General features: G+C 43.5%; 2 protein-coding genes across 5 annotated transcripts in view; one reads left to right on the forward strand and one right to left on the reverse strand.

Moving 5' to 3' along the window:
• Positions 1-7,642, forward strand: part of atic (5-aminoimidazole-4-carboxamide ribonucleotide formyltransferase/IMP cyclohydrolase) — an 8,558-nt gene extending 916 nt beyond the window's left edge. Inside the window, exons 3-15 of the mRNA XM_080730546.1 lie at positions 1-61; positions 1,464-1,552; positions 1,916-2,067; positions 2,671-2,827; positions 3,010-3,135; positions 3,297-3,404; positions 3,568-3,653; positions 3,864-3,953; positions 4,042-4,167; positions 4,604-4,696; positions 4,793-4,975; positions 5,507-5,662; positions 7,274-7,642. The exon at positions 1-61 is cut by the window's left edge and continues 83 nt beyond it. Coding sequence (XP_080586672.1) covers positions 1-61; positions 1,464-1,552; positions 1,916-2,067; positions 2,671-2,827; positions 3,010-3,135; positions 3,297-3,404; positions 3,568-3,653; positions 3,864-3,953; positions 4,042-4,167; positions 4,604-4,696; positions 4,793-4,975; positions 5,507-5,662; positions 7,274-7,393 — 1,547 coding nt within the window. The 3' untranslated portion in view covers positions 7,394-7,642. The remainder of the gene's footprint in view (positions 62-1,463; positions 1,553-1,915; positions 2,068-2,670; positions 2,828-3,009; positions 3,136-3,296; positions 3,405-3,567; positions 3,654-3,863; positions 3,954-4,041; positions 4,168-4,603; positions 4,697-4,792; positions 4,976-5,506; positions 5,663-7,273) is intronic.
• Positions 7,643-7,763: 121 nt separating this feature from the next.
• fn1b (fibronectin 1b) overlaps positions 7,764-18,710 on the reverse strand; it is a 32,630-nt gene continuing 21,683 nt past the window's right edge. For all 4 annotated transcript variants that reach the window (XM_080730543.1, XM_080730542.1, XM_080730544.1 and 1 more), the window contains 17 exons: positions 18,306-18,467; positions 17,624-17,779; positions 17,135-17,251; positions 15,064-15,333; positions 14,371-14,558; positions 13,785-13,872; positions 13,383-13,562; positions 12,791-12,880; positions 12,486-12,674; positions 12,070-12,159; positions 10,995-11,452; positions 10,239-10,377; positions 9,968-10,132; positions 9,585-9,710; positions 9,374-9,480; positions 9,035-9,133; positions 7,764-8,588 (listed from right to left, as the gene is read on the reverse strand). In XM_080730543.1, the coding sequence (XP_080586669.1) occupies positions 8,508-8,588; positions 9,035-9,133; positions 9,374-9,480; positions 9,585-9,710; positions 9,968-10,132; positions 10,239-10,377; positions 10,995-11,452; positions 12,070-12,159; positions 12,486-12,674; positions 12,791-12,880; positions 13,383-13,562; positions 13,785-13,872; positions 14,371-14,558; positions 15,064-15,333; positions 17,135-17,251; positions 17,624-17,779; positions 18,306-18,467 (2,705 nt within the window). In that variant the 3' untranslated portion in view covers positions 7,764-8,507. The remainder of the gene's footprint in view (positions 8,589-9,034; positions 9,134-9,373; positions 9,481-9,584; positions 9,711-9,967; positions 10,133-10,238; positions 10,378-10,994; positions 11,453-12,069; positions 12,160-12,485; positions 12,675-12,790; positions 12,881-13,382; positions 13,563-13,784; positions 13,873-14,370; positions 14,559-15,063; positions 15,334-17,134; positions 17,252-17,623; positions 17,780-18,305; positions 18,468-18,710) is intronic.

Genomic DNA, 18,710 nt, shown 5'->3' on the forward strand with positions numbered 1-18,710 from the left:
TGGCCAGACAGACCCCTTCGGACACGGCAGACATGGAGAAACTGGGATACAGCTTGGTCAGGTATAACACATGTGATGCTCCCTGTGAAATGGTCCCCAACTCCCCACTCTTTCTGCATAACTTCCTTCGACCTTCGATGTTAACACAGTACAAAGACTTATTACTTATTACTTTGAGTGTGGGGAAAGTACTATGAAATAAACCAGATCACTCAAGAAAGATAAAATATGTCAAACATCACATGTGATCTTGGTGTATCACATTGGATCTTCAGCGAAGTTTGTTAGAGTACCAGCTGTGGTGTGTAGAGTCACGGAGGCATGCCTAACAAATTAACTTAGTGGCTAATTGAAAGACTGCTGCCCCTACAAGCACATCTTGTGACTCCTCTTGTCCAGCCCTAGCGTAGGGATTCCCAACCAGTGAGCCCTGTGAGTTGTGAGGATATTGGAAGTGCCAAATAACCCATTAAAACCTGAGGTCTGCAAATGCTTTCTAAACCAGTAGTTCAGGGTTTTTCAAAAATAGCAGATTTACAAGCTTGCAGCATGGCATGAAGTGATGCATCAAAATAAACAACATGCTGTAAAAATGCACCCGGCCCACCTATCTGACCACTTAAAACGGTTCACGGTGGGCCGCCAAAATCCACATGAGTTTGGGTTTGGGAAGCGCTGCCCTAGATTGGTCCATACAGAAATGGCCTGCTAATAATGACCAGTTGCTTGTTTTGAGTAATATTATCATATGACCCGAAAAGATTTTTGAACTGATTCACTTTGATCTGAGATTCTGAGTCTCAGTAAAATGGACATTTAACAAAGATGCGTACAGTAAAAGATAGGATAATGTGCCTAAAGTTAAACTACATTTTGATGATCGTATCAGTATTTCTGAACATGAATAACCCACCCTCAGCTAAAATCTGAAAGCTCTGTGACAACTTGGGGCAACAGTTTCTGGAGCTGACCAAGTTGATTATTGCACCCCTGCTGAGAAATGTTTGCACTTTGCACCTAAATGATTGGAGGATTCAATGTATTGTGAACAGCTCTGCAACAGAAATGGTGGAGAAGCTTTAACATGCAAAATATATATATAAAAAATAATGTAATTCTTGATTGAATGCTCAATTTGGATTGACCAATCACAACATTCTGCAGTGTCTGTCAGCTCATTTACAACACCTCACAACTATAATTGACTTTTATTTAGCACAAGCATTTAATACATACATTTGTGTTGTACTTTGTCATTATTTAAAACTTTTTTCATAGCAATGCAATAAGCAAGATAATGAACAGTCATTGTCGAGAGATGAACCATAACAGGCTGATGCAGGACCTTGAATCAGGGTTTATTTCTTGAAGTAATGACCGCCTCACTGATCATTATTCCTTTTTCGAAACTACATTTTGTAGCGCAGTAGAAGTGTAAAATGTGTTTGCACATGTCCTTACAGGGTTGTGGTGTGTAACCTCTATCCGTTTGTGAAGACTATCTCTAGCCCTGATGTTACCGTGGAAGCTGCCGTGGAGCAGATTGATATTGGTAAGTCGTGATGATTGTGTAGGGGTGTGTGTGTATATTGTGTACATGGATATCGTCATTGTCGGGTGGAAACCTCGTATCTCCCAAGTTTCAAATTTGTGCGTTGTTTCACAAAGTAAAGCGCTGCTTCATCATACAAGGCCGTCGCACAAAAGTAGTGAAAATAGCTTATAGAACCGCTGTTTTCACTAGTTTAAATAATTTTTAAAATGATAAATGCTAAACAGTTTTGGACAAGGTTTTTTTTTCTCCCGACAATGACGATATATGCATACATACACACACCCCTACTGTGTGTACTGCATATAATGTAATCATGTCATGTGTATACTGCATATAATGCTGTGTGTTGTATGTTCCTAGGTGGAGTGACTCTGCTCAGAGCAGCAGCTAAGAACCATGCCCGTGTCACCATTGTGTGTGACCCTGCTGACTACTCACTGGTCGCCACGGAGATGGAGGCTTCAGAAGGCAACGACACAACCCTTGAAACACGCAGGATGTTGGCCCTCAAAGTAACACCATTGAAACTGTTAAAATGCTGTTTTTGTTTTATCTTCATTCTTTGTCATTGCTTTGTCACATTTTCATGCTGGGGGAGATTTTTGTAAAGGGGAACTCTGAACCTAAATCCTATTTTTCCCATGTGCAGATTTTGTCTGTGTTTGTATATCGGGACAACATACGCTATGTCTTCTGTGTATTGTAGTGCATGTAAATGCACATTGTAACGCGCTTTGGACGAAAGGCACTATAGAAATGCAGACCTCTCAGAAACCTAAGTAGGTCAGTGTGGCTCTGGTTCAAAAGTCAGTGAATTTGGTCAATAAGTTGACTGCCTTCAAAACCCCGAGGAATTTTAGCCCCTCTCTTCATTTACTCTATTTTTATTATTTTCCCGAGAGTGAGGGTGAGTGCAAACCAAAGTCCTAGACAGGTCTTTATCGCTAGTGTGTGGAGTCAGTTTATCTTCTGCATTTCGACCTCTGACCTTTTTGCCTCATAGATTTTACCATGTTGAGCAGAATGGACACATTTTAACTTGTTCCCCCACTCCTGCCTACCTTTCGTCAGCTTGTTCTTTGTAAACAAAACACTTTCAATGATTTCCTACTCAGGCCTTTACGCACACAGCGCAGTACGATGATGCCATCTCTGACTACTTCCGTGGCCAGTATAGCCGTGGTGTTTCCCAGCTGCCCCTACGCTATGGCATGAACCCCCACCAAGCACCTGCTCAGCTGTTCACACTGCGGCCCTCTCTCCCCCTCACAGGTACAGTTACAGACTCAAATGTACCTGTGTTTGTGTTCAAACTTTGTTTAGAAAAGGTAGACTTTGTGCATGATGATAATTATGATTAATGAAGTAATAAAGGTCTGTTGTCTCATGTTAACTTCCATTTGCTCGTTTGACAACTATCCATTGTTCACGTTGCATATCATTCCCTTTCCCAGTGGTCAATGGCTCCCCTGGCTTTATCAACCTGTGTGATGCACTCAATGCCTGGCAACTGGTCAAAGAATTAAAGTCTGCCTTGGGCATGCCTGCTGCAACCTCCTTCAAACATGTCAGCCCTGCTGGTGAGAGAAACGTAGGCGTTAGAAAGGATGGTAGCAGGATGATGTGGAGACGCATGCATACCTCTCCCCCAAATATTTTCTTTTATAAGCAAACATGCATACCAAAGAAGTTCATTCATTAAATAAATTCATGCAGTTTTCTTCTTCCTTTTGTGGGAAAGGTGCTGCTGTGGGAGTTCCTCTGAGTGAGGAGGAAGCCAAGGTGTGCATGGTGAATGATCTGCTGAAGGACCTCACACCACTGGCCACAGCTTACGCCAGGGCTAGAGGTCAGAAAATAGCAAATCTAGTATTAGATTGTTGGGTCCGATTACAGATGTTTTGACGTAAATTTAGATTTGATTGCAGTTTCTATTTTTGACAACATTTAACATATAGCAGTTGATTTTTGTTTATTCCTGTCTTGAACTGGTCCTCCTGACTCTCCTTTAGGTTCTGACAGGATGTCATCTTTTGGAGACTTCATTGCGCTCTCAGATGTGTGTGATGTCCCCACTGCCAGGATCATATCCAGAGAGGTTAGATTTAATTATGTTAATGTGTATTGAATTTTTACAGGCTTACAACTGAAATGCACATAAAATAATGAATCGCATTTGTATAGCGCTTTTCCAAGTGCTCAAAGAGCTTTACAATGTTTCATTCATTCATACTGAATGAATGAACAAAATGGTTATCCAGGTGACAAACAACCTGCTGCTGCTTGGTGACTGTAGATCTGATTTCAGGTGTCTGATGGCATCATTGCCCCTGGATATGAAGAAGAGGCCCTCAAGATCCTCTCTAAGAAGAAGAACGGCAACTACTGTGTACTTCAGGTGGGAAACAACATGGCAATTTCCTGTACGGTTATTTATTATTTTTGGGGATGTGGTGGTTTGTTAAAGAGCCTTCTTCCTCTGTTAGATGGACCCAGAATATGAGCCTGATGAGACGGAGGTGAGAGTGTTGTTTGGTCTCTATCTCAAGCAAAAGAGAAACGGAACGCTCATCGATAAGGAGCTCTTCAGCAACGTTGTTTCCAAGGGCTCCGTGAGTATTTGATTCCAGCAGTAGTTCTCAAAACATTTTCATGTTGGGGACCCCCACATTTATATTAATATCTATTTAGCCATAGACCCCCATTTGAAAAGATTTGGTGCCAGCAGGGATGCCCATAAGATTTGCTTTAACAATTTTCACAACTCTTTGAAGATGACTACTACAAGCTCAGCTTATTTTCGCATAACTTAAGTACAACATGGCTTTAAAGTGGTTAAACTGATTTTGCTGTTATATTAACACATTTGTCTGGGGACCCCCTGGAACACCCTCAAGGACCCATAGGGTTCCCCAGCCCTCACTAAGAGAACCACTGAGTTACAGCATCTAATACCTATTCTACAGAACACTGACTGTATCTGGGATCTACTTATATGTTTTCTTTTGTATGTTCAATTGCAATGATCAAGTTCTGTGTCCCAATCAGCTCTCTGAGAAGGCTGTGAGAGACCTCATCGTGGCCAGCATTGCTGTCAAGTACACCCAGTCCAACTCTGTCTGCTATGCAAAGGATGGACAGGTAAATATTATCAAGAGGATGAAAGGCAAAGGGTGAGGAATCTGAGGAGTAAGGAAAATAAATTAATCATATTTCTTGTCTCTTTTCCTTTAACAGGTAATTGGCATTGGCGCAGGGCAGCAGTCTCGCATCCACTGCACTCGGCTTGCGGGTGACAAAGCAGATAACTGGTGGCTGAGACATCATCCACGTGTTCTCTCCATGAAGTTCCGCAGTGGCGTGAAGCGGGCAGAGATGGCCAATGCTATTGACCAGTATGTCAGTGGCACCATCGGAGAAGTAAGTGGGTCAACACGCATGAACACAGAAACATACTTCACAGAATGTATAATGGGCAATCGAGATGGAATTTAGGATTGGCACGTCTCTAGGCATATAATTTATGTCACTGGCAGCCAAATTAAATTGGAGCATATGATATGAGTTATGTGAATAATCAGTCCTGGTTTGTCTATTGCATTTAGAGGTGAACGTAGTCAGAGCTCATTATTCGGCACATCAGATACAGGCGCAAAATGTGGCCTAATTACTTGTTCATTGCTAGCACGCAAACACTGATGTTCTCCAGTCTTTGCGTGGTTATTTACTGGCCAGCACTGTTCCCTGGCTCCAACATGACACTGTCTTTGAGCTTTTGGATAGTTCAGTGATAGCCCATGTGACCCTGGTCTCTCCCGCCAACTAACCACCAAGAAGGGAATTTTCTATTTTGAGTGTGATATAATTACATATCTCCTTAATCGTAACATTTTGGATTGGAATGTAACACTTGATGTGTGAATCTTAACACTATATTTTAAATGGCGGCAGGGCCCGGACATGGAGTTGTGGAAGAACATGTTTGAGGAGGTTCCCGAGGCCCTGGAGGAGACTGAAAAGAGGAACTGGATAAGTTCTCTCCAGGCCGTGGCTCTCAGCTCTGACGCTTTCTTCCCGTTCAGAGACAATGTGGACCGCGCTAAACGGGTAAGCAACTCAATTTGCAGGCACTACAGAGCATGAGAGATTAGGCTAGTTCTTATTTTCAATTCACCTGTACTGTAATCTGACTCACAACTTTTATTATTCTTGTACTGTGATCTTGAATGCCTTTATTCAAATATGGACTGCTGTCTAACAACAATACAGTAATATGGGAGATTGAACCAGTGTTAATTTTGACAGCAAATTCTGATTTGGTCCTAGTCTTTTGAATAACACCATTTAGTTTTTGTCATCTTGAAATAGACCGTTTGTCAGCCTTCTGATTGGTCCCTGAGACTCCCTGACTGGCCAACCAGAAAAAAACATTCACTTTTTGCTATCGGGGGTGGAGTTTGTGCAGTGGAGAATGTTGCTTCAGGCTTTCAAAAACTGTCCGCAGTGCGCGACACGGAGATCGGCCGGTACGGTGATAGCGACGGCAAGCGTCAAGCGATCTCGCTCATCATAACGAATAAGCTTCAACAAACTAGTTCACATGTACCTTATCAATGGTCTAAGAGTCACGATTGGGTACATATAATTTAAATGGGCAGAATTACGAAAAGCCAGCCTATTATGTGAGGAGAAACATTCTCTCTGTCCTCTTCCTAGTACCCAAGATGCAATGCGCTTCTCTTTCTATCTCTGATCCAGAGGATTAAACTAATTAAAACATTTATTTTTCGGGGGAAAACTACTGTTTTGCTATGTAATTACTGTACCTTTTTCTTCCCTTTTTATTAATATCACGTAGATGTGTTTTTTGTGGTACTTTATATAGCTGTAATGAGGCTATGAAGGGAAAAAAAATCCCATCCACTTCCACTATAAAAGAATCTGCAAAGAGGATTCTGTCCCACTGGGATTAAACACATTAAAACATATATTTTCGGGTAAACCCCCTGTTTTGCAATGTAACTACTGTACCTTTGTCTTCCCTTTTTATTAATATCACCTAGGTGTTTTTCCTTTGGTACTTTATATAGCTGTAATGAGGCTATGAAGGGAAAAAAAATCCCATCCACTTCCACTATAAAAACAATCTGCCCAGGGTTAATGTCCCATCATAGTAACAGGGCAGAATGGGGCGGGATTTACAAAAGGGTTTATTGTTTAGTCTAAGTTGCCGGCTACACGGAGCTGGATATTTCTGAAGCTAGACATTTTTTTGTGCGGTTGGGGCTTGCAGCCACACGAAGCTGGATATTTTGGCCGCGAAGCTGGATATTTTTGAAACCGGATAAATAAGTGAAGACATTGAAAAATATCCGATTCACTGGATCCGTGTAGACATGGAACCCGGATATCTCTGAAGACTTTACTGTGTGTGTGCTTGTCCCCCTACTAAAAATCCAGATCCGTATAGCCTAGGCCTTAGGCCATGGCTACAAGGAGCTGGATTTTTCATATATCCCGGTTTTTCAGATATCCACATATATCCAGCTTCATGTGGCTGCAAGCCCCAACAGCACAAAAAAATGTCTAGATTCAGAAATATCCAGCTCCGTGTAGCCATGGCTTTAGTCAGTGAACACTGGATGATCACTGGATTGACCCCTAAATGGCTGCTTGTGTAACTGATTTTGTTGACCCCCACCCCTCTTGTCTCCATAGAGTGGTGTTGAATACATTGCTGCCCCAGCGGGCTCTGCAGCCGACGAGGTGGTCATTAATGCCTGTAACGAGCAGGGCATCACCCTGGCACACACCAACCTACGTCTCTTCCACCACTGAACATCTCCCCCTACTGGTCGTCCTGAACTGCTGCCATTAGTTTTTCTTCTCCACAACATGGCTTTTGCAACATTTCCTTAAGCTTAGACATTCCTATCTTAACACTGAGATGCACAAACACTAGTTACATTCCTGATAACTGTTACTGATGATTCAAAGCAATGTCCATATTCTTCCTTGAACTTTAGAATAAATTCTCACTGAAAAGTACTTGTGTTGCATGTTAGTTTCTTAACCTCTGTCAAGAGGATATTGCTTTTTGTGTAATTATGATGTAAAGGTACAATATATATCATTTTACTAATGTATATCCTTTGACAATGCTATTGTGGTACTAATATTAGTGCCACAATAGTAAGAAACATGAGACTTATTAAAGTTTGAGTATTTTCCAACTTTATTAAAATAAGGGATTCTTTTCATCAACGGTAGCAAAAACTTTGGCACAGACGGTAACATACAAAAATAAGTTTGAATTCACACACTGCAGTTCAAACATTCACACACTGTGATTAGGATAAATTAAGAGAGAAGTTAGAAAAATTACATATCAGTGTCGATCACAAACAGTGCTACCCCAAGCGACAGTGAAGGGGCTACAGAAAGTTAAAAAAAACAATTCATACAATTTTGTACATGACCATTACAACACTACATCGGCATTCTTCAAAACAGTGCTTGATTTCTATTTTCTTTGGGAATCTTTATTAGAAAACTATTTTCATGCCGAAAGAAATGGCAATTTTGGAACTGTATACTGTAAATCTGAACATCAAACCCTAAAGGTTTGCATGAACACGTGAAGAGAAACACGGGATGGTCTTAATCGAAATCAAGAAATTTCCATTAAAGGAAAAAGAAAGCAAGACACTTAAATCACTAATTGACTTACAGACATTTTAACACGATTAAAAAGGTTGCCAAATGACAGCCAATGTAATAGCACTTGTGTAAGGCAGCAGGGCAGTGTAACAGTTACAGTTGAATGTGTTAAGCTCATGACAAAGGGTACAAGGCAGTTATTTCAGTTCAGTCGCAGACAGGACAGCTCCCGTCTGCGTTATGCAGTAGAATGTTTGGACGGTGGAGGAACAGCTCTGATGGGGGACATCCTCTACTCCGGCTGGTTCTGGGCAATGTGTACGTCAGCCAGCACCTCAGGTCTGAGGCATTCAATGGGACACTGAATGTTCGTCTGGATGAGTTGAGAGGAAAATATGAGTGTTGTATTTTCATAAACGCTTATGTTGAACAAAAACAAGAACATCCTTTTCAATTTTATTTTCATCAACTCCTACAGTGTATCAATAAAAAGTGATTCTCTTAAATGATAAATGCTGTATTTATATACCTCCTTTTGCCAAAGATACATTACATTACATCACATCACATAACATACAAGATGCATTAAAGATGAATGCATTACATTCACACACCAACGACAGAGACAGCATTGCAGGGCAACAAGCTGCTTGTCAGGGAGTAGTTCAGGGTTTTGCTCAGACATTTCTACATCAGGAAGAGCAGGTATTAAACTGGGAAGCTTCCGAATTCCCAGACAACCCCTGTGTCTTCTAGACCCGTGCCACTCCCTCTCGTGCCACAGAAGAGGGAAGAATATTTTCATTTCATTCTACTCACCACCTTGCGAAGAGTGTGGTCTCCATATCTGACAGGCTGCAACAGGCTGGCATCAACGTCAGAACCTCGTGGTTTGTGACAGTTCTCGCATCGCCAGCCCTGATGAGACGAAGCAGACACGTTTGCATGCATTATCACATGACAGAAAACAGGCACCTAAACACCAAATCATGTTTTGTTGAACAGCCGCATCGCTCGCCAAGATTAACTGATTTTTGAGCAAAGTGTAACGCATTTCCACAAATAAAATCATTCACGACGAGGGACAAAGTTGTACGACGAAGCATAAATTGGGCTTAAAGTCATTATCTGTACTGAATTTCAGTGTGGTCTTCTCACCTGTTGTCCCCCAAAGCAGGTGCAGGTGCAGATGGCACCCAGGTACTCCTTCTGCCACTGGTTGCCCACCTGGTATGTTTTACCGTCATCGTAGCACACAGATTCATCTGAATGGGAGCACAGACACATTGAGGATCACATGCTGCACAAAAGAGAGAACCTGACTCCGCTAGATGGTGGCAAACTCTGGTGACGGTTTAAGGGGACGTACGTGGTTCACACTTGAACTCTCCCTTGCCGTTGCCCAAACAGGTGCACGTCATCATGTGACCGTTCTCTGCCTGGCGATCCCACTTCTCCCCGATTGGATAGTTCCTGCCGTTGTCATGGCACCATTCTAACATAATAAAAGAGTGCATGAGATAAATTATACACAATTTACAAACACGATATGTTTAGATGTAATTCTGCTTCATGTTGCATGCTATTGGAAATGAAAGCATGTACTGGTTTAAACTTACACTTTGAAAATAGCCGGTCTACAAGCTCACAACGTGTCGCTTTGCGGCTCGATGTTGAGCTTGTAGATTGCTTATTTTCAATGTGCGACACAACCAGGTATAAGTCATGCATAACTAAAACCCAAGGGCTTACTGGAGGAGTCGCATCTGAAGTGACCACTGCCCAGTCCCAGGCATCTGCACCACAGCTTGAATCCTGTCTCGGACATGCGCTCCCATTCAGTGCCAACGTCATGGTAGGTCGCCGTGAAAGTGTCATAACATGCGTCCTTACTGGTAGGCACACCGGCGTCTGGTACTGAATAAAGATGAGAGGGGAAAAGTTAGTCAAGCATCTGAAGACGTATCGTCATCACCTGAGTATGACTGCTCCCGTTAAATTAACAAATTGACTTGATTCTTACAAGTGTTGCCAGCAGTGATGACTTCTTCCAGAATCTTGTGCTTGAGCGCCCCCTTCAGGGCCTCAACAATCACGCCATAAGATGCCCCAGATGTCAGACCAATCAGGGTAGCGGTGGTTGCTGTATTTGGCAGACGCATCTGGAACAGGAAGAGATGGGATTTGTTAACATTGTAACTGAGATTTGAGACTCGATTAACAGTGTGGAATCTGAGTGTGTGGAATCTGATCAGCAGGGGTGTCGCACCAAATTCTGGAACCTGGGTACAAAGGATTCACTGCGGGCCCCCCATGAATGTTCTTCATATAGGGAGAGGGGGTTTAACCCATTTAGACATTATTTTGTGCTTTAACTATTGAAAAATCACAGATCTACAAGCTCACAGCTTATAGATCTGCTATTTTTGAGAATTGTGAAAATTTGTGCAAACTTTTTCATGTCAAGGACCCCCAAAATGATATGTATTTGGCCACGGACCCCCCATCTCAAAATATTTAGTTCCAGGTACCCCCCAGAAGCAAAATTGACAAATACATATATTGAAAGATTTACACACATTTTCACAACTTTTCAAAAATAGCAGATCTACAAGCTCGCTGTGAGCTTGTAGATCTGCTATGTCTCCATAGCTAAAGTATAAAATAATTAAGGCCCTTCCACCTTGAGCCCTAGTAACCCAGTCCCACTCCTCCCCCCCCCCCCCCCCCCCCCTTGTGATGCCCCTGACCATGACCCTCATGATCTGTGCATCTTTACCTGGAACATCTTCTCGTTGGCGTGTGTGAGTGGATTGCACGACACCAAGTAAGCGTTGCTCTGGCTGTACGGCTTCCACCTGATGATGGTCTGCGTCTGTGCCTCCTGCGGCACCCCTGTCTCGCTCTCTGGAAAATCAAGTGTAGAGCCAATGGGCACGTTGAGCTTCAAGACGGGCACCCTGTTACCCTGCGCGTCAGGGAGGGGCAAATAGACCAGCGGCTCATGCACCTGGCCGTAGGGCGACTGCGGGCTGCCGCCCTGCCCGCTGTAGTCGCTACCGCCGTTGTTGTTGTTGTACTCTGTGTACTCCACATGCTGGCCATGCTCGCCAAGCGGGTTCTGGCCGTTGGTGCCCACTACCTGTACGGTGTTGTCCGCATCAGTCTCGGGTACATCCAGTACGCCGGGGCCTCCAGGGCGACCGGGCAGCGGCAGCGTAAGCAAGGGGTCCGGATCTGGTGCGGGAGAAGGTGGGTTAGGGAAGCGAGCAGGTTAAACTGGAGGGGTGGGGAGGTTTTAAGCGCAGATGCTGTAGCATATCACATCCATCAGGAGGATACTGATGTGATATGCAATATATATATGATATATGATATGTAACACATACCATAATACATACATACATAAACACATAATACATATATGATATGATATATGATATGCAAAACTAAATATGTCATGGTTGGCTACAGTCCAATCATTCCAAGATACATTTTGAATTACTTTTCTGATGGTATTCAAAATGAAAGCTGTATTACGGTTTTAAAAAACCAAGGCTCAGCACGCAGTTGATTTGCTCAAGGCCTCCGCCTCAGAGGCTTTACAGCAAATCTCTATTGCAGCTAAGCATACAAAAAAGCTTGTCATTGAAAACAACACCATGTTGTTTTCTTTGTGTACAGAAATAAGGCTTTACCCGTCATAAATCCACGTTGAAATTAATTCAGACCATCACATTGTTTGAACCTGTACTGTACGTTTTCAGTTTATACTGTGTATGCATAGTAAAAATCCAGAGTGAAGATTTAAATCATTACTCCAGATTTTACAATGTTTTCCTTCAAGTACTCACGAGTCCTGGCTTTGCCCACGAGAGGAGTGCTTCTCTGCGTGCCCTGGAGAGCAATGATCTTGATGATGTACTCTGTGGCTGGTCTCAGTCCTAAGGATAGGAATCATTCACACATTAAGAACAATAATAATAATACGTCAGATTTATATAGTGCTGTTCTTAGTATGCAAAGTCACTTTACAACAAAACAAAGCAATATAAACAACTTTATTAGGAGAGAAATAGAAGAAGAAAACATTAATAAAGGACAGAAAGGGAGCACAAGAGTCTAGTTTGACTTCTCTCAGTGAGTGAATCATTGAGTTTCTTGAAATTAAACAGAAGTGAAAGCACCAAAAATGTCACGGGCCAGTTTTGTGAGGATCCCCCATGTGGGGGAGAGAGTGTGGACACACAGCAGAGCAGCAGGAACCTACCAGGGATGGTGGCGTAGTTTTGGCCAGCGTGGGGTCGTGGCGTGAGCTCCCGCGGGGCTCCTCCGTACTCCTCGTAGGTGATGTAGTATCCTGTGATACGCGTGGCGGGCGGCTGCCAGGTGAAGGAGATGGAGTCAGGGCTCAGAGAGGTGAACTGGATGTGCGTTGGAGCCTGGACCACTGGCATAGCTACAAAAACAAAACACACACACAGACATTATTGATTAGATCATCTGGAGGAGTGTGTCAGCACAGTAAAATCCGGGTTGTGTGTCTGTGCATGAGCATAGGAGCGTGGAACGAACCTGTTTCAGCGTTGAGGGTGAAGGGGGAACTCCTGGTGTTACCGTTAAGGGTGTACAGGTCTATGGTGTAGGTGGTGCCTGGCTCCAGACCTGAGAAGGCAAACAAGATATATTAACTTCAATATCCCCTCTCAATCAGCTCTCATCCTGTGGGCGTATGGAGGGTAACCGGTAGAGTCGCCGGGAAGAAACTCGCCCAGATTTTGTATTTGTTTTACTGAGAATAAGGTTAGAAATAACTTTAGGATACGCACATCTTTCTGAGGTTAAGATTAGGAATAGGGTTAGGTTTTGGCACCGTTTTACTGAGGTTAAGCTTAAGAATAAGGTTAGGTTTAACCGTTTAGGCATAGTTTACAGAGGTGATCTCAATGGAAAATAACAAATACACATAAGCCTTGCCTTACCCGAGTTTCCTTTTAGTTGACATTGTATCAGTGAACTGTACTGTCCTGCAACTATACCTTTTCCTATCCAAAACATCTAATAAATACCTCAGTCAATCAATCAAAAGGCATAAACCATCAGCCCAGGCGAGTTTCTTTCCGGCGACTCTTCTGGTATTGGTATGGAGCAGGTGGTTTGCCAGTACCTGTGAGGGTGTAGGTGCGCGCGTCCCCTGGGATGGTCCTTCTGATCGTGGGCCGTGTGCCTCTGATGGGTTTAGCCTCCACCAGGAAGCCGGTGATGGTCTCCACCTTGGAGCGCCAGGACAGGGTGATGGAGGACTCCGTCACTTCAGAGATACGCACACGTCTGGGTGGACTCACATCTGAGGAAGGAGGAAAATAACAGGAGGTTTTATTGGTGAATAAAACATGTGTGTTTGTGTTTTTACAAACTCAAGGTGGCAGCATACACCTGAATACCCGGCAATATATTTTATATATATTATGTGAGCTCCATGTATTTATTTTCTATTTGATACATTTTGTAAAAAATGACTTGTGTGCGTGCGTGTGTACTGTCTGTGGTTCGGGCAACAGCTGCTTACTCTCTAGCGTGGTAACTTCTCCCTCCAGGGGCCTGCTGGTGACTGAGTTCTTGAGAGCGTAGACGTACACCTGGTATGTGGTGGCCACCTATAGTGTATAAATACATTAAGTATTAAAGGAGATATTGAAATACGAAATGCCGAAGACAAGTGTGGTGCTGTATCTAGGACGCAGGAAAATACACATGGAGATGACATGTATCTGGTCAAAGTGCTGCTGGCAGTCAGCAGAAAAGTTATAACAAGATTGTGGTATAAAAGTGATCCTCCAAACTTGTGAGCAGTGGCCGTGCATTGTGGAGGATATGTATGTGATGGAGGGATTTACACACAAACTCAGGATACAAGAAGAACTGTTCCTCGAGAAAAGGGAGAAACGGACTGAATATAAAACCCAACGAAATAACACCACGAATATTTGAAATGGACTGGAAGTGTGATAATCAAAATGATGTAATAATGTTGACCCTGTGAATGTATGTACATGTAACGAACTGCAAATACAAATTAAGTTACTAAACAATATATAATAATAATATGTTAACCAGGTACAATAAATCCACAGTTATGGTTTTTAGTTTTTCACCATTAGTCCTGGTACGACAGCGCGGGTGGTGTCTGGAGCGATGTTCATCTCTTTGGTGGGTCCGTTGTGGTTCTTGGGGTTGACCACCACGCGGTAGCCGGTGAGGCGGGCGGTAGGGGCATACCACGACACAACAAAGGAAGACGACCCCACCTCAGTGATGGCCAGATCGGTCGGAGCTGGGATGGCTGGGGGGGGGGGGGGGGGGGGGGGTTAGCTAAATGTTAACATTGTTTTCTTTACTCAACAATAAACAGACCAACATACAGAATAAGTGTATACAGGGTGTCACTGTCTGCACATTTCTAAAGTGACAATTTAAGGAACTTTTAATACTTCTAAAATGACAAATTAAACATTGGCTAAATTGTCAAGTATTAGAGGAAGAAATTGTGAAAATAGCCGATCATGCTCACAACGCCTTGCAATGCGAGGCATTGTGAGCATGTAGATCTGCTATTTTCACAATAGAACCGTGTTTTACAAAATGTAATTCGTCAACTCTTAGTGCTCGTCAGGGTGGGGGGGGGGGTCCCCAGTTAAAATATGATTATTTGGGGGGTCCCCAGTTAAAATATGATTGTTTGGGGGGTCGTGGCCTGAAAAGGTTGAGAACGACTGCCCTAAAGAACCCCATACCCAACTTTGAGAACCAGTGTTCTAAATAGTACATGTGCTGGAGTCATTTAGTACCTGTGGCCTGTGTTCCCACCAGTGGAGTGCTGGGTGTGCGACCGTGCAGTGCGATGACTTTAACCGTGTACTCTGTTCCGGGGCGAAGCCCGCTCAGCACCACGGTGTCCTGGTCTCCCCTGGGTGCGGGACGCAGCTCTCTCTCGCCCTCCTCTGGGCTGAGGTACAGCACGCGGTAGGACGTCACCGTGCCGTCCGGGCTGTCCCACGTGATGCGCATGGAGGTGGCGTCCACGTCCGAGAAGGTCAGGTCTTTGGGACGGTCCATCGCTGCAGGGATCGAGGAAAGGAGGACGTTCCATTATCAACTTTCAGGTCTTTTACACAAATCTTCCATCAGGAAGAGGAACAGTTTAATCCATTTAGACCTGGAAGGCATCCGTGTCACTTGAGATTCGAACCTCTTTAACCATTATTTTATAATAGCAGATTTACAAGCTCATAGGTGCCACGCTATGAGCTTGTAGATCTGCTATTTTTAAAAGATCTTGAAAATGTATGCAGATCTTTGAATATATATATTTTTAAAGCGCCCCTGGAACAAAATATTTTGAGATGTGGGTCTGTGGCCAAATACATGTCATTCTGTGGGTCCTTGATTTTAAAAAGTACAATAATCACTGATATAGAAACATATATGGGGTAGGCCCACCCCTCCAAAGTCCATGTTGGTAGGTGCTGGAGGGGCACAGGTTAACGTAGGGTTCAGAAAGAGCCAACAAAGCAACGATAGAACGGTTTACTGTGTTACAAAATAATGTTCCTGTCATATGTAGATCTGGCTCGAGTGTAACATGTGAATTCATTCATGAATTAGTCGTTTTAAATCACCAGTTTGTGTTTGCGTTGTGTTTGTGGCGGGCTCGCTCTCCCCCTCCTCTGTAACCGTGATGACACTGATGTCGTAATCCACGCCGGGCTCCAAACCGCGCACCGTGTAATACCCAGTGGAGGAATCCACCATATCTTGGACCATTGGCATGCCCTCGCCTGCGGTTACCACTGTTATCCTGTAGCCAGTAATGGCCGTATAGTTCAGAGGGATCCAACGCAGGCCAATGGTGGCGTCAGTAATGTCGACAAAGTCAACATGGCGTGGCGGGGGGACGTCTGAAAGGGTTAAGGTGTATGCAAAGCGCAGGCAAGATCAGAAACAGAGGAAGACAAACAGATACTCTTGAAAGTTAAATAATTACAATGACTATGATGACAAAAGTAGCCATGCTATTTAGAGCTATTGCAAATTACTGTGATTAATAAAACATTCAAGAATAATAACCTTGATAAATTACCCCGAAAACATTATTAAAATAAGTGAGCAATGACATCACCCCCATGCAAATTGTAGGATAGACAAGCCAAAGTGTAGCCAAACAGACATAGAAAGCCATGTGGCAGCCATGTTAGTAGGACTGTGTAATTACAGTGGAAAGGACAGGTTGCATGATGCTGTTGATGAGATGTTAAGTCATCCTATTTTAATGCGATGTCGACAGTAAAGTATCCTGGAGAGAGATGGAATAAACCTCAGGAAGCTTGGTGTGACGAATCATTCAAACATGATTCTGTGGGTCCTTTTAAAAAGTACAACAACCACCTACGGTATATAGAAACATGTGTTTTTCAGAAAACTGTTAGGATTTAGAACAGTGGTTCTCAACCTGTGGTTCGGGGTCCCCAAATTATTTTGTGGATGATTGACTTAATGTGCAACATTGTTTAATCACTCAACAGTAAACAAACCAACATACAGTTTAAGTGTATAGAGGGGTATCTGCACATTTCTAAAGTGACAATTTAAGGACTTTTTAATACCTCTAAAATGACAAATGATACACTGGCCAAATTGTCAAATATTAGAGGCAGAAATTGTGAAAATAGCAGATCTACATGCTCACAACGCCTCGCTATTTTCACAATAGAATTGTGTTATACAAATGCTGTGGCCTGAAAAGGTTGAGAACCACTGATTTAGAAGACATTTGAAGAACCAGATCCTCAGGTCTAAACGGGTTAACAATGCAGCTTTAGCCACTCTTAGATCATTTTTATTGAGTCCAGTCACACTGACCAGTAATGGCGTTCTCCACCGCGGGGGAGGAGGGCTCTCCGTCGGTGCCCAGGGCGTAGACACTCAGCACGTACTCCACTGTTGGCTGCAGGCCGTTGAACGTCATCTCTGTGACATCTGTGACACGGCGATAAAAGGGACATGTAAGGGATTGTTGTTGTCACTTCAGTCCCGTCGTGTCACCTTGTCTTTATTGTCCGGCAGTGACTACCTCACTGTGCATTATTCAGCTAATTAGACGTGCTGCTTATGAAGATTAATCCTTTTGACGTGAAATATTGATTAACAAAGTATTAGCTTCCATACAAATATAAACAGAGGCAGAACAGGCAGGTCTGTAATTCAGACTAGTGAACAGACTGCTTGAAGGCTATATATTACTATTTGCAATATAGAAAAGCAATCTTTAACCAAAACAATCTAGCTGTATATATAGACCTAAAATAGAATTTTTGTGCAGAAACATTTGTAATTCTCATCAGCACATACCAGGGGCCACGACCTCGGAGAAGGAGGGTCCCAGGCCATTCTTGGGCACGCTGGTCACTCTGTACCCCCTGATGGGGCCGTGTGCCGGGGACCAGCGCACAGTGAGGGCGTTGTCTTTCACATCAGACACCTGCATGTCAGTCGGAGTCTCAAGGTCTACGGGCACAAGTTACAGAGAGAGAGAGAGAGAGAGAGAGACAGAGAGAGAGAGAGAGAGAGAGAGATGGACACATCATTCATACTGTATCCATACTGTACATTCAAACAGGCACGTGCACACCTAGACATAAAAGGGGGCTTGAGCCCTTGCCCTTTTATCTGTGTGTAAAAAAGTGCCCTCTCCAGACCATGAATGCAGTTTTTACTATGGTGAATGCCCTCATTCCATGCCATACCATTCAAGAGAATTGCCTTGTCCAAACTCTCCTGAACATGAATGCAACAGCTCATGTTGAAATAATTCCTCTCTCTGTGTAGAAATCAAGCATCGAAAATAGCCGACCTCCAAGCTCACAACACGTTGTGAGCTTGGAGGTCTGCTATTTTCAATATTTTCACCAAAAAGGCCCTTTTAGAAGTTTCAGCCCCTGCCTCTCTAACATTCTCTGCACGTCCCTGCATTCAAATCAAGTAGGCACGTTCATTTGCTCCTGAAGCCCACAGTTTCACAGTCCTGTCGTACCGGTCTTGTGTGTGACGTAGACTGGGGTGCTGGTGGACGGACTGTCCCCTCTCCCGGTGACAGCGTAGACGGTGATGGTGTAGTCAGTCCCAGGGTTAAGACCCCGAATGGTGGCCGTGGTCTGGGAGCCCGGGATGGTGAACTCCTGAGGGGTCTCACCGCCTGACACAGGGTGGGAAAACACACAGATCAGTGGTGGAAAAACTACTCACATAAGTGTTACTTAAAGGGGTACTGTCACCTAAAGGGGTACTGTCACTTTAAAAAGTCATCTTAAAAATATGAGTTAATATTTTTATGATGTCATTGTTGGAATGCGCAATTATAAGCCAATCTAATTAATTGACTGTACTTAGACTACTTACTGTACTGGTCAGCTGTTGTTGGGGGGCGAGGGGCAGATTA

This window comes from Nannobrachium achirus (genome assembly GCF_963921795.1).
Source record: "Nannobrachium achirus genome assembly, chromosome: 7".
Lineage (NCBI taxonomy): Eukaryota > Metazoa > Chordata > Actinopteri > Myctophiformes > Myctophidae > Nannobrachium > Nannobrachium achirus.